Source organism: Alligator sinensis, unplaced genomic scaffold (assembly GCF_000455745.1).
Source record: "Alligator sinensis unplaced genomic scaffold, ASM45574v1 scaffold984_1, whole genome shotgun sequence".
NCBI lineage: Eukaryota > Metazoa > Chordata > Crocodylia > Alligatoridae > Alligator > Alligator sinensis.
Window position 1 is genome coordinate 1,305,562 of NW_005842204.1, and position 23,811 is coordinate 1,329,372.

At 41.7% G+C, this 23,811-nt stretch overlaps 1 protein-coding gene across 1 annotated transcript in view; it reads right to left on the reverse strand.

Moving 5' to 3' along the window:
• Positions 1-5,386: 5,386 nt before the first annotated feature.
• Positions 5,387-23,811, reverse strand: part of CNTN4 (contactin 4) — a 575,590-nt gene continuing 557,165 nt past the window's right edge. The window contains 10 exon segments of the mRNA XM_006026697.3: positions 5,387-5,551; positions 6,695-6,863; positions 10,306-10,418; positions 10,919-11,105; positions 12,494-12,609; positions 13,105-13,339; positions 15,565-15,635; positions 16,655-16,804; positions 18,177-18,335; positions 22,239-22,356. Coding sequence (XP_006026759.2) covers positions 5,451-5,551; positions 6,695-6,863; positions 10,306-10,418; positions 10,919-11,105; positions 12,494-12,609; positions 13,105-13,339; positions 15,565-15,635; positions 16,655-16,804; positions 18,177-18,335; positions 22,239-22,356 — 1,419 coding nt within the window. The 3' untranslated portion in view covers positions 5,387-5,450.

Here is a 23,811-nt window from a genome sequence, read left to right on the forward strand (position 1 = left end):
CCAGAAAAGTACTTTGCACATGGTTTAGTTATATGCAGCTATGCAAAAAGACTTCATAGTCTTGACAAGCAAAATGCCTCTGGGGTTTCAGGGACCCACTGGCAGCCTCTAAGCAGTTGGCTGGCTGACTGCTTTGGGTTAACTGTGAGGAAAGGGGGTGAAGTCAAATGAACTCTGAATCTTGGCATCCTGGCAGAGACTGCAGGGCTGTTGTGTGCAGTTCTGGAGCTCAGGGTGAGGGTGAATGCCTAGCTCTGCCGAAGTCAACAGTTTTTTCATTGACTGAAAATGAGGACACAATTTAACGCCACTTCTCTTTCATTCCCTTTTCCACTGAGCTGGTTTGGGGATCATTTTTCTCATTCAGGAAAAGAACCGGGTTTAGACCAGTAGGATTTTAGGATTCTCTCTGTGCACATTGGCACTTTTCCTGGCTCCATAATTGTGAAGGCAGAGGTCACCCAAAGCAGACATAAGGAAAACAAAGATGATCGGTCACCACATTTTCAACCCAAGCCCCGTTTTTCATTTGCTTATTTGCATTAGGTTAGCAGATTGCACCTGTATCCTCTGGGAACACACCCACCTGTACCGGAATAGGACCAGCTTCTCTCTCTCTGTGCACAAGGAAAAGTGCCACTGTGAACTCACTCCACTGCACTTGACTGGAAAAAAAAAGGCACTTAGAAACCTTGCCCCTAAGTGTAAGTGGGTAAATGAAAAACCTCCCCGAAACGTCACTGTTCTTGACTGGGATTTCTGGGCTTGCCCACAGGAGTGCAGCCAACTCCCACTTACATGTCAACTCCCTTCAGATGCTTTGACATCCCAGTCCTAGAAAGTATATACCGTATTCCCAGCTGTCAGTTGCCCAGGGGAGCGCACTTTGAACGAATGTTTGTTCTTTCACTTTACGTTCTTGTTGCTTCCCTTGTTATCTGTTACCTACCTTGTGAAATCCACATTGTAAAACAAACCCAGACCTCGAAAACCACATAAGCAACTTTGTCTTGGAACTTGTTTTGCTTTTGGTGACCAGGTTTTGCAACTTGTCTGCAGAGTTCTTCCTCGTGCGGTTCAGGGCCAGTGCTCTGGCTACCCCGTGCGGGTGGTAAACAGCTTTATTTGGCCCAACAAGTAACTTGTAAATTGTTTTCTGTTTGAGCAGTGCTTAGAAATGATGAGGTCCTGGCCTGTCTTAGGGATGCTAAGGTATTATGAAAAATAAAAAAATTAAAATAATAGATGAGCCAGTCCCTCAGCTGTATACAGTGTACACAGCTGTGTACTTCCCTCTCCAGTAAAGTTAATAGAAGCCATTCATGTATTTAGTGCCCTAAATGCCTTTTCTGTAGGTTATTTTAATGGATTTGAGAAGCATAGCTATGGCAGACTGAAATCAGTGCATTTCCTCACAGAGCTTCACACATAGAAGAGGCGAACATATTTCCTATGCATGCATTCCATGCCTTTAAGTATCTTTATATACGAGAATATTAAATCTAGCTGTCTTTCATTTATTCAGCTCTCTGTACTAGAAGGCTACCGCAGGGATTATGCAATGTATTTAAGTCCTTTTTGCATTACAGTACTGTAAGTTCAGTGATTAGGAACTGCACTTACCAGTCAAACTAGCGCTACCACCAGAAAATGTGATCAAACACGAAAGAAAGGCATATTAAGCTCTTGTGTTTGAACAAATATTTGTCTTTCTGATTAATGTCTCAAATAAAAATTAAAGACAATCTTTGGAGTTTTAGTATTATTGACAAGTGGTGTGCATCGCTAGGAAATTACACAAACACTTGCATATATTTCATGAAAAGGAGAGAATAGCTAAAGATTTTCACAAGACCAGGACAAATGCTCTAGGTTCTTAGCACCTGTAAAAGTGACAGCATTATTCAAGAAGGGTCGTACTGTCATCCCATTACTCAAATTTCTTCACTGACTCTATGTGGCATATAGCATGGCCAGCAACCCTTTACAAGCTGTGGGTTGGAGCAACCTGATCCTGGTCCGATCTGGCCCAGGTGGCTTCAGTGGCACGTGAACAGTGGGATACTTTTCTCATCCCATGCTGGGGCTAAGCAGCTGCACCCATGCCTCCACCTCTTTCTACAAGCCCCCAGCTGTGGCATGGGCACAACTTCCAGCTGGTGGATACCAGGTGTCTGCAAACTGTGTCTGCATTACTACCTCTTCTCTCTGCACGCCCTCTCCCCAACCAGGGCAGGGGGTTGGACTCGATGATCTGTTGAGGTCCCTTCAAACCCTAGCATCTACGATTCTGAACCAGCTGCAGCACTGAGTTCTGCTGGGGGCACCATTACATGAAGGTGAGAGGCTTTGTGAATACTTCTACCTGCTTAGTAGAGAAGAGCCTTTAAGCAAAGCATTATAAAGCTGGAGTTCTTAAGAAGAGCTCTGCTGTATGGTAAAGCAACTGGCATAAAACTGGGAAGCTCTACATGGAAAGCTCAGACCTTTATCTGGAGAGCGAGCCTTTTGATGTGCCTGGAGAGTTAATTTGGTCTATTCTGTAGTGACCAAACAAGCAGCTTCTTTTTAAGCTCCAAGCAACCCCAAACTCTGATTTGTCTTTTTTTCTCCCCCATCCTATTTTGAGAGGCATGCTTGCTGGTAAATGCAACAGGAGTCCACAACATGTACAACAACTGGAGCAGAACACAAATCCAGCTCCAGAAATCACGCTAGCAAAGAGAGCACTGAGTCTGCAAAACCAAATAGGCAACTCATGGCTCGAATACTGCCTCTGACTTACCATTGTCCTAAAACCAGCACAACGGTATTTCAGATGCCAAATGATGGATGGCATCCACAGAACTGAATCAGAGAGAACCCTTCACCACACAAAAGCACCAACTAAATGATAGTACAGAAACAACGGTGATAAATACAGTACTGATGCCCAGGGCACTATGTAAATTGGAAGACGCACAATAGCATCTACCAGGTGACAGTCCATTGGGACCATACATAGTGAGAACCGGATGAGCATACTGTCAAAGGAATCTAGTAAAGGTGACATATCCTGATGTAGCGTATAAATCTTCGCAAAAGGACCAGAAGAAAGGTAATCTCAACTGCTAGAATGTGTTTGCCCTACCTCCAAACTTGTAGCAGAAATTCGGACACCTGTGCTTGGACTGCAATTCCTTCCTACTGGAGCAACCTGTCGCTCAAGTTTTGTAGCTTGCATCTTCCCCTTGAGCTTTCATAGGGTTTAAGAGGCTTTTTGAGTGGCTTCATCTTTCCCCCCACCCCTCTTTTTCCTTCCATATCCAAATGTGATTCTCACTGGTATTCTTAATCAGCATAGACTCTACTATATACCACAGCAGTCAACATGCGCTTTGAAGGGCCACTTATCTACGCAAGGGCACTCAATCATCGAAAATTCATCCAGTCCTCAGATACCTTTTTGTCACTGTAGGAAGCAGAATTTGTCTAGAGACTTCATGTAAATTGATTTCTCTGCCTCCGCATAGTGCCTGTGGGACTCCAACGGCCCTTCTCACTTTGCATTTTCCAGTCAGGGACAATCCAAGAAGGTAAGCGCTATTGTTGAAGTTTGTCACAAGCTATAATCAGGGACATAGGACAAATGCTTCTGAAAGACAAGTATCTTTACAAATGACAGAATATTTATTACCAATACCTTTAAAAAAAGATTACATCTGCTAGATCACTGATAAATATCATTTACACCGGGGAGAAAACTACATAGGCTTTTTTTTTTTTGTTTCATTTTCTGGTTTTTGTGTTTTTTTTGTTTTTGTTTTTTTTACATAGAAGTAACCATATCAAACTAAGAAAGGAACACAGCTTGAAATACTGACAATATTTCTCTGGTTAACACCCCTGACTTTTACACAAGTGGAATCCCGATTATGAGTTACTGAATAAATATATTGAGAAGGTTTAAAAGTTAACTTGTATTGTTTTGTAAGCAAAAAAGACAAGTTACAGGCAAATTCAAGCTATCAGGAAAAATAATAATAATAAACCACTGCAGCGCATTTCAACTTGAAAAGTTTTATAGAAAATTCCAGCCTTTTTACTAGCATTATGCCGTCTGTGTGAACTTACAAAAAACCCCATAGTAATAAACATTTCCTTTCTAAAGAAGAATTATTTTGCTGTGGATGCTGTCATTTCCCAATGTGATTCTATTAAGACCTTGGACTTTTATGGAGAGTTTCTAAAGAAACTTTATAGCACACAACTATTGTGGGACCATACACCCAAAGATACCTTGAAACTTAACATGAAAAAAAATCCTACTTGAGAAAGCCATATGAGCAATGAGAAACATTTTTCAGATTCAGTTAATCACCTAGATCCAAATGCAAGTATGTAAACCAATTTAAGATTGCAATTGAATTATGAAGAATGACGGGTCACATTTAAAATGTACATGGAAAAGAAACATAGAAAACTGGTATTCATTTGAAGTTCTAGAGTTGCCATAGTTATGTTAGAATGTCCTTGGTGAAATATCCAGAGTAACATCACCAATTTAGCTGGAATTACACTCAACTTTCACCAGGCTAGCTAGGGTCAGATTCTTGTCCTTCATCTGCTGTAATAACTAGATTGATGCTACTAGAGGAAGAGATTACAGCAAAGTAACAACAATTTTAACATCTGATTTAATGTTACTTATGATAAAGAAAAAGCTACTTCAATACAGGAAAATGAAATCCCACTATGTGATGTTAAATTATTGGCTATATGTACGATAGTCCACAAACAACCAAAATTCTATTTAATTTTTCAAGATTGTAGCTGTTCTGGACAATTACCTCAAATCTGCCTTGGTTAGTCACCTGTTCCAAAGTGAAAAAAATAATCTGCATGTTAAAAGCACTTGATATAATGTAAGAATCATCATAACGGCCATTTAAATACAGCTGCCTGGAGTTAAGAACCAAGTCCTAAACAGTTCTGCCAATGTACACCCTTGTAAAACTGTACAATAAATTTGCAACCAATTTACTGCAAACAACTTTGGACGCTTCATCCTAAAAGAAAAAATTCCAAACAATATTTTTATGATCATGTCGTCCATAGCATTTTATAGCAGAGGAAAAATTAATATCTACATCATATGTTAACTTTAAAAAATTCTATAAAACACTAAATATATAATAAAAAATATGCATATAAGGACATATGTAAACTGCTTTGGTAACATCATATTACAGATGTTTTCAGTGCATTGCAGAGTTTCCAAGGAAACTTCAGACAAAGCTATATTTGCTTTGAGGAAGTACTGTATAATGCCATTCCTAAAGAAGCATAAAACATTTTTTCCAGTAGTAAGATGTACTTGAACCACAATATTACTTAGTACTGGGTGTCTTCAAAACAACTAGCTAAATGTTGCTTATATTATAAACAAGAAGTCCTTCATGTAATTTTTGTCATAAACTTGATCTAGCTGTGAGGGATATCATTATTGTGCTGATGGCTGACAACGTACAAGCATTTGAAGTTGAAGACCCAGAGCCTCTAGCATATGCATCTGAGAAAAGAAGAGAAGAAACAGTAAGGACAGCAAGATTCATCCCGCCGGCATGAAAAGTGGCATGCTGTTTAAGGACAATGATGAGGTCACATGCAAGTAATAGCAGCACGGGGAACAAACAGGCGATGAGATGGAGTGCAACGTCATTTTGGATGAGGACCAAAGATGTTAGATATTTCCTCAAAGTTTCGTCAGTGTGTGAAGTAAGACTGGGAATTTTCCTACGCTAGCCTTATGATGAGATAGCATGAAAGTTTGGCCGATCAAACTTCCTAAAGAAACGTACCCACTGTGGCTAACCACGCTGAATGCCCAAGAGTAGTAATTCTAGTAGGAAGGAAGAATCTGATTAAACAGTCCGCAACCAAAACCTCCTTAAACTTTTAATCAGGCATTGTGCTTGGAAGAACTTCAGCCACCTCAGGTTTCCTTTCAGGTAATATGATATTTGTTCCTCTACTGAAAATGAAAATTTGATCCTCGGCATTGATATTAAACCTCATTTCTCTAAGCAAATACCTGTATTTAAGTGTAGGCCTATACAGCAATAAGCTCTATACACCACATTTTAGACTTTCTTGCCATGAAGTGCGGTGGAACAATATATTTAATAGATTTCTACCGAAGAGACTATCACGGCCAGTAATAACAATGAGAAAATCCAGAGAAGGATGGAAAGGGGTGAGGGGGAGGGAGAGCCTTGAAACTTTAAACACTGATTATACTGTTGAATGTAGTTTATTTCTGAGAGAGGGTGAAACCAAACCCCTGGAGGTGAATGTCCACAAAATGTGGAAAAGCTCAGCACTGAACCGGAGCCCTGTCACTTAGGCTCCTATCTCGTTTATTGTCACTCTGCAAAGACAGCTGCCAACATACGGTGCTGGCTGCATCAGTTGCCTGCCTCTATTTTGCTTGACTGCTTCAGTTTGCTTATATAAAACTGTCCTTTATGGTTGCAAATTGCCATTTTGTTCATGCGAAGTATGCTATTGAGAGCTCATAAGCATGCAAGAAACAGGAAGCCAACAGAAACATTGCTCAATATACTGTGTGCTGCACTTCATGGTCTCAACGCCCCCCTCCCCTCCAACAAAACCATGGGCCCAAGCACAAAATAAAACAGGACAACATCCTTACTTGTTATCTTTGGAATTCGGATTTGTTCACTGCTGCTGCCATCACCTCCGTCACTAAATGGCTTTATTTCTATGATGTAATCTTCATCAAAAGGCAAAGAAAGCTCCACAGATGTTTTATTCGTTTGTATTACAGATGTACTGCTTTGTCTGTTCCATCTGTACAAAACCTGCAGCACGCGGGGGAAGCAGAAGCAATTAAAACGATGATCTCCCCAACAGACGGAAGATTTACCATTCCGGTTTATTTTTTCCCTTGGGTTCCACTGAATAGTCTCTAATCGCGTCAGAAGTGCAATATCCTACAGAAACACTGGTCTGAACCTGATATGCGGGGCCACTGAGAAGCTACCTTGGTAAACTCTTCCCTTTGTGCTGCCGGGAAGCCACTGGGAACTGCCGGCTGCCCGCGGTGGAAGCTGTGCTTGTTGGTACTCTGATATGTAGCCGTGTCGGAAAGCTGCATGCCACCCAGCAGTGGCCTTTGAAATCAGCAGAGCACCTCTGCCTCTCCGCTTGATTAAACTTCATTTTCCCATCAGCTGGGAGCAATTTCAGCAGCTTTCCCTTGCAGCCAGCTCTAGCTAGGCCAGTGTACTTCAAAAATGCAATCTAATTTATGGGTCAGTCATCAGAACAGGCATTGTTGTGCTCTTTATTCACCGGGATATTGGGGGAGGGGGTGGCAGAAGGGAGAGAGCTTCGATTGGAAAAGGCAAAAAATACGGTGATTCTGCTCTGGCTTCTCATCATAGATAACCCTTCTATACCAAATGCTACCTAGGTACATACATTCCTTATTCAGAATCAATTAGTTTCACTGCAAGGACTTTACATTTTGAATTTCCCCCTCGTATAGCATGAAGCCACCTTAATTTATATCCTCTTAATGCAAGGAGCTGAATGTTAGTCTCCTTAAATTGGAAAGATTCATAAGCATCGTTCCTCAATTCTAGCCACCTGAGACATCAAATTCAGTGTCACCTTACTCCATACTAATGATCAAGCTAAAATAAATCCTGAGGCTTATTTAGAAATGTCAAAACTTCATATTGCTGTTCTCCAAAAAACTAGTTTGGTGTATTCAATGCAGTGTCACAACCAGCTCCCTGGAATAAATTGCTTCTTTGATTTACCTTCTGGTTTTTTCCCTAAGATCTGGAAATTCAACTAATTTAGGATATAAATCAAGACATCAGATATAATATACTTTTTTTAAAAGATGCTTTTATTCTCTGCTACCAGTACTGTCATGTTGTTGAGCAACTGGAATACTAAATAAAAAGAGAAACTTCAGAGATGCTGCTAGATGAGGTCTGTTTTCACAAGAGTTATGAAAGCATCTTTTCTACCATTTGACTTTGGGTTTGAATATTTGTGAAAATATGACCAAAACTGTTGACGGGATGGCAACTGTGAGGAAATCCTGAGTTTTGCCCATACAATAGTGATTCATATTTCTTCAGAGATCACAGAATCATAGAAAATGGACATCAGGAGGCCTTCCAACCCCCTGCTCAAAGCAGGATTATCCCCAACTATATCATCCCAGCCAAAACTTTGTCTTAAAAATCTGGGTCTTAAAAACCTCCAAGGGTGGAGAGTCCACCTCTTCTCTGAGTAACCTGTTCCGGTGCTTTATTACCCTCCTAGTGAGAAAATTTCTCCTCATATGTAACCTAAACTTCCTTTGCTGCAACTTGAGCCCATTGCTCCTTGTTCTGTCATCTGCCACCACTGAGGACAGCCCAGCTCCATCCTTTCTTCACCCCCTTGCAGGGAGTTGAAGGCAGCTATTAAATCCCCTCTCAGTCTTCTCTTCTGCAGACCAAATAAGCCCAGTCCCTCACCCTCTCCTCAGAAGTCGTGTGCCCCAGCTCCTAGCCATTTTCATTGCCCTCCACTGGACTCTCTCCAACTTGTCCATATCCTTTCTGTAGTGGGGTGCCCAAAACTGGACACAGTACTCCAGATGTGGCCTCACCAGTGCTGTATAGAGGGGAAGAATCACTTCACTTGACCTACTGGCAACACACCTACCAATGCAGTCCAGGATGCCATTAGCCTTTTGGGCAACAGAGGCACACTGCTGGTCCTATTCAACTTCTTGTCCACTGTCACCCCTAGGTCCTTTCCTGTAGAGCTGCTGCCCAGCCAGTCAGCCCCCAGCCTGTACCTGTGCATGGGATTTGTTCTGTCCTAAGTACAGGACTTTGCACTTGTCCTTATTGAACCTCAGATTTCTGTTGGTCCAAGTCTCAGATTTGTCTAGGTCTCTCTGAATCCTAACTCTACTGTCCAGCATATCTACTACCCCCACCCCACCCCCACAGCATAGTGTCATCTGTGAACTTGCTGAGGGTGTGCTCTATGCCATTTTTCAGGTCACTAAAGAAGATGTTGAGGAGAACCAGCCCCGGGACTGACCCCTGGAGCACTCCACCAGATACCAGCTGCCAGTTAGACATTGCACCATTGACTATTACCCTCTGAGCCCGATGATCCAGTCAGTTTTCTATCCTCCTTACAGTCCATTCATCCAACCCATACTTCCTCAATTTGCATGCATGGTATTTGTTCAGGTTCATGAATGAAAATGAACCTGGTTTGAGCTTCATGTTCCGAATACAATCTTAAGCTCAGTGAGTTTCTTGATGATTTCAAGTTACTTTGCAAAGCCCAACACTCAGTGTAACTGCTGGCAGTTGCCATCTCCATTTTCATTGGACTAAATTAAGTTTTAGTTTAAGATGACAAACTCCAGGGCTGAATTGTGCCCAAGATTTTTCTCTCAAGAATTTCCTACCCAAATTGCTACTAATGAGGACTTCACTCCTTTTCTCTTGGCTTTGATTTTACAAATAAAATTTGCATACTTATATGAAATGGCTGAGCCTATTTCAGCCACAGGCAAGTTTCCAGCAAGGGCAGGAGCAATCCATGCTACAAACTGCTCATAACCCCTGCATGGCAGAAGTACAAAAAATAATGCAAGGATTATTTCATAGCCTTTGTTTAAGTACTTTGGAGTCTAAATCTTCCTTGGCTATGGTGAGTATCTCTGGGATTGAAATGACCTATTAGTAGGCCTCACAGTTAGCTACTTTAACCCATAATAGTCCTCCTGGGTACTCCCCAAGGCAAACTGATGTTGTATTCATTTCAGAAGCTATAATAGGTGGTGTAATAAGACATAGAGTGATTCTTGCTTAGCACCAGACAGTGGTTTTCAACCTTTTTCCATTTGCAGACCCCTACATTTTTTTTTAAAGGAGGTGTGGACCCCTATGAATTGTAAGTGTGGGTGTTCACTTACTTTTAATTGATCATAGTCATCTTTTGTGGACCCCTTAGACACTGTCTGTGGTTCCCAAGGGTCCGCAGACCACAGGTTGAAAACCCCTGGTATAAACAATACGATACCCACCATACTTCTCTTTGTAACAAAGAAACCCAAAAATCAACCTGACTCATTTATATACTTATCCCAAAATTCACTGTGTCAGTACAGGGCCAGATGTATCATACCAATGAGATCCACACACTACAGGCATCGAGGGGCAGATAATATAAATAACCATTCTTAGATGTCCACACTAAGAAATGACTCACTTTGTATCCTCTCACTTCGGATTCATTATCCAGTGCTTTTACTTGATCCCAGGTCAATATAATTTTGGAGTCAGATGAATTCCATATGATATTTCCAGGAGGTTGACTTGGGGCTATATTAAAGCATACAAGGTATTACGTTAATACGTTTTTTGGCTTTATCCATCCTAGTGCTTACATGGCCTCCACTCCCATAGCTGAGCATGCACAGAAGCCTGTGCAAGTTAACCAGCTGTTGCACTGAGTTGTATCTTCAAGGTCAGCAAAGGTCTGACACAACACAGTGCCCCGAATGAACACAGATCCAGTTGGTTGCTTGACATGCTCGTGACCAGAAGAGCTGCCCCTCATGAATGACCAGATAAATATTTAACTTCCCTGCATGGCAATGCCTTCCAGTTTTGCATGCCGTTTGCTTGAAGAGACATACAACAAGCAAAACAAAGCAAGTTTTCCATCCCCTTCCCCCCACCAACTTGTCTCCCACAAATTTCCGCAGGAAGAACACAGCCAAAGAAAAATGTCAAGGCACCTTTGACTCTGAAAATCTCAAAAGGTTATTACTTGCTGGTCTACCAGCGTCAGACTGTACTCTGTCACAAGAGGTACTCACGGGGCTTTTTGGTAGTGACGTTGACTGTGGCACTGGACGGGCCTGTCCCTGCAGTGTTATACGCCTTCACAGCTAAATGATACAATGCACTGCCTCTCAAGTTAGCAATTTTTGTAGATGTCCAATTACCAATAGTTCTGACTTTTTTAGCATTTTCTTCCTTCTCATCATGCTTCCAGTATCGAACCTGAAAAACAGAACAGGTGTACTTGTCTCCTAAGTACAACATAACAAAACCTGTCTAGGTCTTAATTCCTTATGGCCATGGTACTGCAGTAAATGAAATACTCAGGGGAATTATTTCAGTGTTACCCACAGAGTTATTCATCTTTGCAGGTGTATGTCTACTTAGTGAGCTTGAGTATGAACCGCAATGACTGCCACATAGACAAACCCTAAACCTTGCCACTTTCTCCTCTGCTGCATTTTGTTAACCTTATTCAAGCTAGCAGGTGCAACAGCTGCCCTAAATTCAGGGTAAACAGAAGAGGCAATTTGGCTTCTTCATGGAACAGGACGGCTTGAAACAATAGGAGCAACTGCTTATAACACAGCTGCACAATCGCCGGTTTGGATACTGAAGCTATATGAGTGATTTCATTAGAAGCTGAGCACTGGGTTTGGTCTTGGATGGGGCTGTGTGTGTGTGCGTGTGTGTGTGTATGAGTGTGCATGTATGTGTGTGTACAAAAGCATAAGGAAAACTGCAGAGGAACAGAGAGAAGATAGAAGCATCACAGCTAGAGAACGACTTGTAGCATGATGCTGAGAAAAAGCTGTGCGCGCTCTTTTGGGTAGCGTGCCAGAAGGACTGGGGCTTAGAAGTGTGGGTAAAAATATTGCCTTCTATTGTTTGAGTCCTGCTACGTTCAGAGAAATGAGTCTGTGCTCATTCTTTGGAAATAAACACATGTGCACCAAAGAAATAGCTGATACTACTATCAAATTCTTCTAACAAAAACAACTACAAGAGCTCAACTAGTGGCGAATCACTTGGGAATATTTACCTACTTAATATAATTGAGCCTATCCATGTCTTGATTCTTTATAGCCCTGGTACTGCAGTTAGTGAAATCCTGAGGTTAATAATGTAAAGTTTATCTGTCTGGTTAACATGACCTTAATTACTGTCAAATGGAAAGGGGCCATTCACCATCCTGGAAGTGAAAACCTCATTAGGACAATGTTCTGGCTCATCTCTGTAAATCCTGCTTTTTTTCTTCCATTTTAGAAAAGACCACAATAATTGGAAATGCTGGTTTCTGTCCATAAACTCAGAGGTCAGTATTTTTGATTGCTGCAACAGGAGAAAACAAAACAATGTAGAGACCTCGGTTTTTCACTTAACGACCCTGACTGCAGGATCTTGCACTCTCCACAAGTCTTCAGGGAGGGCTGCTGTCTAACCTGGTACCTTAAAACCAGAATCCCAAACCATCAGAAAGCAAGAACTGAGTTGGTCCATCATTATGCTGCAACGGCAGCGTAATAGGTCTTGTTTAGAGAACTCTCCATTAATAGACATCATCGATGATCAGCACTGGACCTATTCCAGCCTGGAACTGCATTTCATACCTCATAACCCTGGATCCTTCCTTTACTCTGATTCTCACGTGGAGGAGCCCAAGAAACTTCAATGTCTGAAGCAGAGAGACTTCTGGCAAAGACGCCAGTCGGAGCTCTGTTGGGCTCTAAATGCACAAATGGGGAAAAAGATATACCTATACGTTAGCTCTGTGCTCAGCTTAGTTACCAGCTTCAGGTTTATTCCTCACTACAAGAGGATGGAGTCACGCCACCCAAATTTTTGTTTCCAGCCCTTTGTAAGATTTCACCTCACTGTGTAAGAAATAATAAGATGTCATTGCTAAACTTACCTAGGGCACTGTGTATTGTAATTGGGACAAGGGGGAACATTTTCTAATCAGTGGACATTAATTCATACTAAATCTCAGCTGAATTCTTTTGAGATTGCATATTACATCCCTATTAATATCAAAAGATTTCATTATGATTAATGTTAATGACTATCAAAAGAATTAGTCGTGACTTGCCATTTATTATGAATCACAGCAAGGATTAAATACCAAAGGATGTGTCAGAGTAGATACTAAACCCTTTCAAAAACAGTTAGCAAGTCTCACAAATCACAATTCAGGACAGTACAAAGGAAGAAAATGCTGTACCTTCTTCTGCAGAATATACAACCGTGACGGGACTGAACGAGCCTTCTCCTTTATTGTTGTACACTCCCACTTTCACCTCATAGCGAGAGAACGGGGGCAAGCTCTCATTTCGAAACACGTATCTAGAGGCATCAGGAGAAGCTACTACGGTCTGCATCCAGCTCACTGTGCCAAATGGTCTGAAGGCCACCACATAACCAAAGCCACCTCCATTCTGTAGTTCTTCGGGCACCGTCTGTAAGGCAGACCACAGAAAAATCAGCAGTCGCAGCTATAGCACAGATTGATTTCCTGCATGCTTTCCATTGCTTGACTGTTGTCTTGAAACCACCTCCATCTTAAAGGGCATTTCCAAAACAGAAAACAACGGTAGTTCAGCACAAACAGCTAATAATTAGCCAGCGTGTCTACTGACTTAAGATATGCAAAGCAGCTCCTCGTTCTCTTAAGTCCTATGTGAGTCCCTGTATAAAATATTCTGAGCCATGTTTTGCTTGACGCACAACTGTCTACCCGTATTAGACTTTTCTACAGCACCCATCACTTTTGCATATCCCAAGTAAATGAGATCTGCAGAGCAACTCCCAACCTTGCCTGCACAGCTGTATCGACATGTCGCTCCGTTGCTTATGCAAGCTGACAAAAACCACATGTATTTAGCATTCAGATCTTGTATAACATGAGCCATATTAAAAAATGTAAGATGCCAGTGAGTGACTTGTCATAAATATGATGGAGAATGGCAGGCAAATGATATGTCATGTCTAGGAGAAGTGGTGTCACCTTCAGGTCACTTTTGTTCAGGCCGCAATTACCTAGTCTTATATTTTAATTGGAAAAGGAGTATGGGAAATAAATGTCCCGATTCAGTAACCTGATGCAGGACAGTTCTTAATTATGTGCTTAAATCCCACCAAAGTAAATGGGACTTAAGTATGTCCAATGTGTAAATTGGGGCCAAAGAAAAATGACTTTCTATGACTGCTTTCTACTCAATCATTTATGGATTTAAAAATAATTCTAGAAAAATATTACAATTTTGATCATTTTAGAGGAACCTAAATTAAGGTTCTTGCAAATGATTCAAAAGGTTCAAAGTCATGCCTGACGTTCCTGACATTTCTCGAAGACACGTTTTTAAAACGTCTTTGAGAATCTGTAAGAGACGCGGTGGAACTAATTAGTCCAAGGGAGGATGAAATTCCACATGCTGAGCTGTGTAGCAAGGTTTCTAATGACCTTAAAAAATACTCACGTCTGTCAGGGTGCTCAGAAGTAGTACTAAATGTGGGCTGCATGAAATCTAATGGAGCTAATGACAAGGAAAAGACTTGAACCTCAAATACCTTTCCCTGCCATATGAAAGTAAGTGCCAACAAAGCAGCTAACACTCAGCCCCAATTGCCTTCAAGAATATTAAGCATTTTTCATCTGTGTTATCATCTTCTGCTGCCTTTGTGATTGAGTGAAATAAAGCTTGTGTTAGCACTTAATGTGCTGCACCATTATAGACCTCCAGATCGCTTGCTGTTATTTAACAAAGCTAATGCTTAGTCTACACTATAGAGTTTTGCCAACATTTCTCCAGTTTTGTCAGAAAATCTTGGTGTGTTGTTCATAGCCCAAGTTCTTCTGCGGTGGCAGGACCCCCTCAGCTGCCAGCAGTTACTTTGCCTCTGCTGAGCAGAGTAAGGCTTCTGCCACCACCCAGTACCAAGCAGAAAGCACACGCAGACCCTCCTGCACCTTTATGGCTGACACGATCCTTTCCGATGGTGGTGCTTTCTCAGCGTACACCTTGGGCCCTACGGCAAGTTGCTGAGTGGAGCTGCGCTAGAAGGCCCACAGTGCCTAGGTACGTACTCTAGCGGGTTGGCAGTGTCAGCTATTGTCTGCCACTGGAAATTTGGGTAGCCAAAGGCTTTGTAGAGATGAAGCCTAAAGCGCAAGGGCTGAAGTCCTTGTAACAGTGGTCCACAGCTCCAGAGTAAGTTGGTGCCTCGCAGCAAGATAATTTTTACACCAGGCTTACCTGAATAGGAGATGTACAGAGGAGCAGGAGTCCTGCTGTGCAGGCCTTACAGGTCCTTAACGCAGGATCCATTCCCCAAACCCACTCCCTCTTCCAGCCCAAGCATGGCTTGCCACCTCTACTCTTACTACCTACTCTGTCAGTGCAGAACTGAGCTCGCGTGCCCTACATAGCCCATTTGCTGGCAGCTCCACCCCTTGCACAAATGGGTCTCCATTGGGTCTGTTGCCTGGGAGGGGTCTTGAAAGAATGGACTGTATTTATCTGGCTAAACTGGATGACTGAATGTTGCTTTTTTATAGAGAGATAAAAGTCAAGAGTAACTCCACCAGAGTCTGTGAAAATACACTGGGATAAAACCAGTGTAGATCAGAACCAGGTAAGTGGCTGTGTACCATAACACAGATGCATATTTAAGCTTCATTTACCTCCCATGTAATGACCAGCTCTGACTTGCTCCCTCCACCTCCACTGACATTAGCTGGGGTGACTTCAGGAACTGCAGGAGAAAAAAAAAAAGCGAGAGTAGGTTATCACTGGAAACACAAATGATTATTTTGCAGTTCAAAGAACCCATTTGATTCACTTTCAAAACCAGAGCAAATCTAATTTAGGGCCAAATCTCACAGTCGTTTTTGTGTGAATCAAGACAAAGCAAGAACTATAAAATTTAACATGTAGCTAAAGCAATAAGTATCTGGATGAGGATCCTGCCCACCTCCTCTGACCACTTTATGCTTGGATCAAAGGACAAAAGAAGCTGTAAGAGGCTGTCAAAAATGCAGGGATTTTAGGGATCCACAGAGCTGTCTTCAAAGCCCCCCTTTTAAGTCTTGGTGCAAGAGATGTACTGCACTGGTGCTGGAAGGTAGGGACAGACCAAGGGTGCAACCACAGCCCTCACTGCTTGAGATTTCCGGCACTGCTACAGCCCAGATCCCCAGCCATCTACATTTTGCTGAAGGCCATAAAACAGACCTGGATCAAGGGAGTGCAAAGGCTGCCCTATAACGATAGCTGATTATAACAATAAATCAGAATAGCTTCTCTCATCTTCAGGCTTATATAAACAAAGCATACCCGACACTCCTGAGAGTTGCGGTTGAATCACAGAATTACAGGGTTTGGAAGAGATCTCAAAGGCCACCTAGTCCAACCCCCTACACAGGGACAGCGCAGGAACTACTATCCTGATCCACATCTCTGATCCATTGTACCTTAGTGGAAGTTGAACTGAGCCCTGCCTTTAAATGCCCTGCTATAAAGGCTATGCAGGACATGGGAATGGGGAAGTCTGTCTAATCATCCTTCACTCGTAAAGTCTGATAAACAAACCCCCTCTCATTTCTCATTTGTTTTATTAGCGCTATCGTTTCTATTTATGTGTGCAGCTTGTGAATGCCATGCCAGGGACAGAAGGAAAATGAAGGATGTCTCACCCTCATCCTAGAGAGTTTAAAGCTTCTGAAAAAGTATTGTTTTGACAAGACTTTCAGGGGTTTCCCCGCAGCTACTTACGAGCCTCTTCTGTTCTTCTTTTCTCTGACGGTCTGCTTGGTTCCCCAATCCCAATAAGATTGGCTGCCACCACTCGGAATTCATACTCAACCCAAGGGTTTAAGCCCACCACCGTTGCGGTGAAGGTTCGCCCATCAATGATCTCTGGAACTAAAAGACGTCCGCAGGTCAGGAGAGGGGTTTTAGCCATTGGAAACAATTAGATTCAGTCATTTAATAGCAGTGATCACTTGAGCAACAAGCTGCATCTTAAAGCCTTTAGAACAAGGGGGACTAGCTTGAATGCAGTGAGTGAGAACAGCATAACTGAGCCATCCACTTCCTTTCTTATTTGTAGATTTTGTTAGCTCTTGGGAAAGTGAGGAAGGCTGCACACAAGTAACGTGCCTACAGCAAGGAAAGCTACAGTTAAAACAAAATGCAACAAAACAAAACTTTACATCCTCCCTGCTTGCATCCTGATCATGCCTCTTTCAAACATAACGAATTGCACATTTTCTGTAGCGCTATACAAAGAATGGAGCACCGGCCTGGGACTCTGGGGATATGGGTTCTGCTCATGGCTTGGCCACTAGCATGCTAGATGAGCTTTGAATGTCAGGTCCCCCACCTCCTCCTCCCCAGCAATAGTGATCCTGTCTCTCCGTGGCTATTGTGATCCTGTCCCATCTTGTAAAGTACTTTCTGGACTCAAATGAAGAAGAATGAAGAACGAGACACTATTATATACCTAGTTTGGCTACCTGCGTGATTTATTTGTACTCATATAGATATAGGTGTATTGGTGCAAAAGTAGGATGCTATTATATTGGTATGAAGATACCTTATACTAGTATGGCATATTTACCTTCCCATGTTGGAATAGCTATACCATTAAAAACACATCTATACTGGTGTTAGTGCATCAACACTAGGGGCAGCGTGGACTATATCAATTTGACTATACCAAAGTGCTTAAAGAAGTAACTTATGTATATAGCAAAGGCTTTATCCACATATTGTATCATTTCAAATTCAAGATACTTTCTGTTTTATAAACTGTGCCTCACTCAATAGTTAGCAGAGTCAAATTAACATCTGTAAGCATGAAAAATTATACAGTGGTATTTACATTTCCTCTGCTGGGAAAACAATTTCACCTAAAGAGAAGGCATATTAGATAATACTGCCCATCATTTGAAGCATGCCTTTGCAGAACATTGCTGTATATCCCCAATGTAGCAGCAAGTAATAACTGAAAGGAGAGAACAAATTCTTCTTGTAAAAATACAGAACATAAAAATTCATGAGAAAAACTGAGTTATACCACTGACAGCACTTGAATTCTTTTGCTCGGCAAATCTTGAAACAAGTTTAGAAGAACTGTATATGTTTACTGGGGCCACTAAAGTGACCCCTTGGCTTCTGGCTGCATAGTTAACTTTAGCCGTACTTTACACTTCTACTGACTGATCATGCTTTATGGCAAAAGAATACTTTCATAGCATAACCTACTTCCATTGCTACCGAGTGCTGCATTTACCTGTGTTCACTGCCTGCCACCCCACAGAAAATGGGGTTCTTGCTTGAATGACGTACATAGTTATGGGGCTGTGATTATCTGCTCCTGGCCTCCAGGACAATTGAGCTGTGGTGTCAGTGATTTCATCTATTGTCACAGCTTCAGGTGGGCCTGGTGGACCTACAGGAAAAAATATATACATACAGTTGAAAACAAACATCATCACGTCATATTGCATATATTAGGAAAGAAATGTCCTCTGCTTCACTTGGAATCTAGGGATAGGGAGAAAAAAAATCAGCCAGAACTGCAATTTACTGACATTTTATTGACTGGGTGAGATAGGTATGTTTGTGAAAAATGGATGATACTGCATAGATTACAGGCTTCAATCACAGTCTATTAAAGACAGTGGCAGGATCCCAGTGTTTCCAAGCCCAACTATGTTCCCACTGGGAACATCTACACGTGCAGTTACGGCAGAGCAATAAACTCCGGTGCAGTTTGTGCTGTAGTTTATTGCTCCCAAGAGCAACATTTGCATGTGTGCCTGGGACTGCCACAAGTTGAGCTGGGGCAGAGCAGCCCCAGCTGGCAGAGGGTCTGGAGGGTCAGCTTGCCAGCTCAGGGCTGCTCCGACCCAGCTCAACATGCTGCAGAGGGGCTGGCTGGGGCATACTGGTGTTTCAGCGTGGGGCTAGCTGGGAGGCAAGTAGCCCCTGCACTGTAGCACCCTCATGCCGCAGTCAGCCCTATCAGCACCTACGCATGCGTTGCAGAAGCGTAAATAACTCTGCCGTAGGATAGAACTTGTGTCTAGCAGTATTATCCTATGGTGGAGTTAATTATAATAGCATCACACGTGCAGACATGACATTTCACTGTGGAGTTTATTAGTTGGCTCCATAGTAAAAGTCTCGAGTAGACGTGCCCATTGTTTCTTATATAAGCGTGCAACTTAGAGGTCTCATCACATTCCCCTCTATACTCACTTTATTAGATGGACTTATGTACTTAGTAAGGGGAATAAGATAATTTATTTCAGATGCATTACAAAACCAGAAGAATGACAAGGTGTAATCCATTCAGAGGCCAAAAGATGAGGCAGCTTGGTTATCTTAAGTGCAGTATGCTGCATGAGGCACACAGCACTGGTATTTTCCACTAGATGGCTATATATAGGATGCTGGATTTAAAGAACTGGCTTTGGTTTATAAAGATCTATGTCATTTAGAGGATATATTTCTCTCTGCCCCTTATCATACTTATGTGGCCATAGCTATCACTGGTAGAGGCATGTGGAAAGAAGAGGAAAGACTACCTCTTCCCTGCCCTTCAGAATTCACTTTGCCACCCTCAGCCCTCCGGGGAGCTGTAGATTTTCATGTATCATTAGAATCCTAAAACCTTCCAACATCCTGAGTTTAAATGGGAGCTCCGTCAGGTCTAGTCACATCTAATTTATCAGAGGAAAATGCCAGGGGGAAAATGATCACATAATACAACCTTATTAAACAGTTAGCTTGTTCAATTCTCCATCGCTAGCTGGACAATAGGGTTACATTTCAGATGGGAAATTTCAATTTATCCTTCACAAGCTGCTTGGCAACTACTTAGTGGATTGACTGCCTCACAGTTTTGATCATTATTCTTCCAAATGCAAAAATGCACACTTATTAGAAGCATAAAAAGTAATATTGTTAGGTTAATTCAGTGATATGCACAGAGGTGCTATCCTAAAATAAACAGAACTGCAAAAATGGGAAAAAAAAGAACGAATATTTGGCTTCATACTGCTCTTAGGTTAGATAAAGGGTTTCAGGCTGTGGCTTAAATTTCAGGCAAAATTATCCCATTTACAACATTTTTATCTTCCTGTGTGGCATAAATAAACCCTTATCAATAAATGAATGACTCTGTTTCTTCTTCTGCCGCTCTTACACAAAAAGTTCCCGTGTGTCACAGCTCCGTATTTTCTTTCCCCCAGGCTTTTCAAATGATTAATTTTTGTAAGACCACTGTAGTTAGCAAAGAAGAAATGGCACTTCTTCAGAGCACAGGGAGCAGGACCAACAAAAGCAAACAGAGAAGTCACAGGACAACAGACCTGGAGGGAAATGTCTTAAACTGGTGCTTTTGTGGGGAATAAAAATGTGACACTCTACTATTGCTGTGGTCATTTTGTTGTGAGAATCATGTTCTTGTTTTCAGATCTGGTCCTAAGGAAGTTACTCAACCAGCTCTCATCAGTAGACGGTTTTGAAATGTTTGAGGAAAGCTATTTATCTGAAATGACGCACTGACAAAAAATATGAAACAGTGATGGAATGGAAATACTTCAGTTCCCTGGGGCTGTGCATAGCAGCTTTATCTATTAGACGGGGAATATCAGTTATAGCAATTAATGAGTTTTAACTTCACACATGCCCTTGCAGATAATGATTCAATGAGCTGGCACATGCCATTCCATCAACACCTGCCATCAGCATGTGCCTGTAGTTTCAGGAGGAGAAACCATGAATATTATGATCACCCTTCCGACAGGTGGAGCTAAATGCTTCCAAAAGCTCAGCATTTTAATATAGAGAAATTCAGAATTTAGGAACGTAAGAGCTAAATTACTGTGTTGCTTGGTTCCTTAAACTATGTTCTTTTAAGAATGGTGCTTACTAATTTCTGGGTCTCTTTAACAGTATTACCCATAAAAGGAAGGGTACAATATCCCTTAAGAGCTTCAATTACTGCTAATTTAGTACTCTAATTTATGGGTCCTTAATGGCTGATTTGGGCATCATCCTCATTAAATGGAGGTAACGTTCATAGCAGCAACAGTATCATTTAACTCACAAAGAACAGACTGAGAAACTCTGCTCTTCTAGACTCTGCCATTGCCTCTACATTGCATTTGCTAAGAATTTCAACTTTCCCACTCTTAAAGGGGTGAACATTACAATTCCTCAAGCAAGATGTTCATTGCACACAGGTAACAATGAATGCTAAGCACTTCCCTTTGATGATCATAATGCAAGCTTCTCTTCAAACTGCATAAAGCCAACCTGACTGAACAAGTTTGCAGAGAAGAAGAATCCTGTTGGTCTACGATTATGACTTCTTTTCTGACACTATTTAACCAAGCAAGTAACTGATGTAGGTTGCAGATATAGCCTTTGGGACATGGGATCTATTCCTGGGAAGTAACAAGCACCATCAGTAGCTGCTCAGGTCAGTGGGAACTGTAGGTGCTCAGTATCTTGTGTGATTAAGACGGTCTTCCTTAGTGACCCTCTGGTTTAGCTGAAACTCTTAATTTTTTTCACAAGTCCCCAGAACACTGACTCCAGGCAATACTCATGCTCACTATCCAGAATGGGAAAAAAATAAAGCATTTAAATGAAAGGTCATATTAACAGATCATCTACATACAATGCAGTAGGATTTTAATTTTGAACTTTACCACAGTTGTGATTTTACTAAATCACACCAGATCTGGGATAGACAGACTCTCCCTATGCCTCAGGAAGGGTGCTTGTGCCCAAAAGCTTGCAAAGGACAATTTTTCCAACTATTTAGTTGGCCTAATAAAAGATCTCACATTTACCCGAAGAACCTTATCTATATGTGCACACACATTATCCCCCAAAGGAAGATATCTATATCTATAGCTATATCTATATCTACATCTATATCTAGATATAGATATATATATATATGTGTGTGTGTGTGTGTGTGAGTGTGCATGTAGATATACACACACACACACATATATATGTTCTATATCTATATATGTATATATATAGTATATAGAGTGTGTGTGTGAGTGTGCATGTATACACACACACGTATACGTACATGCACGTGTGTGTATGTGCACACACATGCACATACTTTGTATATACATGCATGTGTAAAGTATATTTCTATGTACGCTTTGGGAAGGTACTGTGTAGTACCTCTCAGAGCTCATTTCTTACAGTAATTACTAAGACACTGGGATTCGCTCTGAGCCCACACATTGTCTTACGAATAGCAGCAGGTAGCACAACAAATAATTTTACAACAGCAGCAGCAACAAAATTCAAATACCTCTTACAATCAGGTCTGCAGCAGCCGATAGCTTGTCCACACTTGTTTGCACCGTGCAGACATATTTCCCAGCATGCTTCAGCTGGATGCTTCTGATCATCAAATCACCAGCTGAATCCTGCTGATAAAGTAGGGAAAAGTGGTTACAATTACTTTTTAATGAGCTCTAAACATCATTATCGCATGAAGGACACTGTGACTAATGGATTTATTTTACACCGGCTGATGAAAACATTAGTAATTCAAGCCATGGCCTATTAAAAATATGTGAGCCTGCCTTGAAGATAAGAGCAGTAGCATTTCTAAAATGACGGCTACTACGAGGGACATGGGAATCTGGTTTGGGTCAGTTAAATAGTTTACCATTAAAATGATGTGGCAAAACTTATGTAAAGCAGGTTTGCTCTGATCCCTCATTTAACTCTTCAACCATCCAATTTATAGCCTTCATTGGCATTCAGATGTCTAAGTCTGTCGACATCTATTTCATAAGTGAAAACCAGCCCAAATTATGAAGCATCTGCAATAGTTTCACAGGCTTGTAATACAGCCAGTATTTTGATTGCCCACTGCTTTTGTATTAAAGATCACGAGAACAGCACTCTCTAACGAAATCTTGCATCACCTAGTGTGGAACAGCAGTAATTTGTTTTCGAAACACCAAATGCATGTCTGATTAACAGTCGAATAGAACTAATTATGCTTCTTTATGTATATGTGGCTCAAAATACTTCTATACCCTTCACCAGACACAAGGCTTTCAATATGTTAGAAATCTTAGGTTTAGATCGTGATCACTGTATCATCATTCAAGCATATTAACAAAGTTTGTAATTTAGTTTTGTAGGGCTATAAAGCACAGTCACCAGGCTGGCGCCTGGCACCTCAGAGCACCTTCTACTGATTTTTCTTCGAAAAATATCCCCCAAAACACTAACAATGAGGCTCATAAATTGCATTTCCTTTTCACTTCAGCATTTTATTTCACTTTTGACAAATGTAAACTGAGATTATTTATCCAATTAAAAGTTAGCAGAGGGTTGGACTTTCTGAAATATCCAAGAAAGCCAATGTCAAAATTTATCTGGCTTCTTCCATCTTTTCTGCTAGATACTAGAGGTGTGCGAAATGGGCTGTATTCAATTTGGATTTGGCCAGAATTGGGGACAGTGATTTGATTCATTGATTCAGATCGCTGTCCCTGATTCGATTTGGCTGAATTCAAATCTGAAGATTCGATGCTGATTCGGACATAGACACAGCTTTAAATGTTTGGTTTTTTTTTGGTTTTTTTTTACATACCTTGAGGTCCCAGCCACGACTTGTGAATGCTGTGATGCTGGGGCAGATGGAGGGTCCCACAGGAGCGTGCCCCCCCCTCCCCCCCCGCATGCTCAGCGGTGAACTCAGAAGTGGATTGGAAGCATTTCTGGTCCACTTCCAGGTCTGCCAGGGAGTGCACTGGGCCCCCTTGCCTGTGCCCCCTTGGTTCAGCAATTGGCTGCAGAGGGACCCTGGGTGCCCCCCCAGACCCAGGAGGTACCAGTCACCGAGCTGGGGGAGGTGCGGCGGG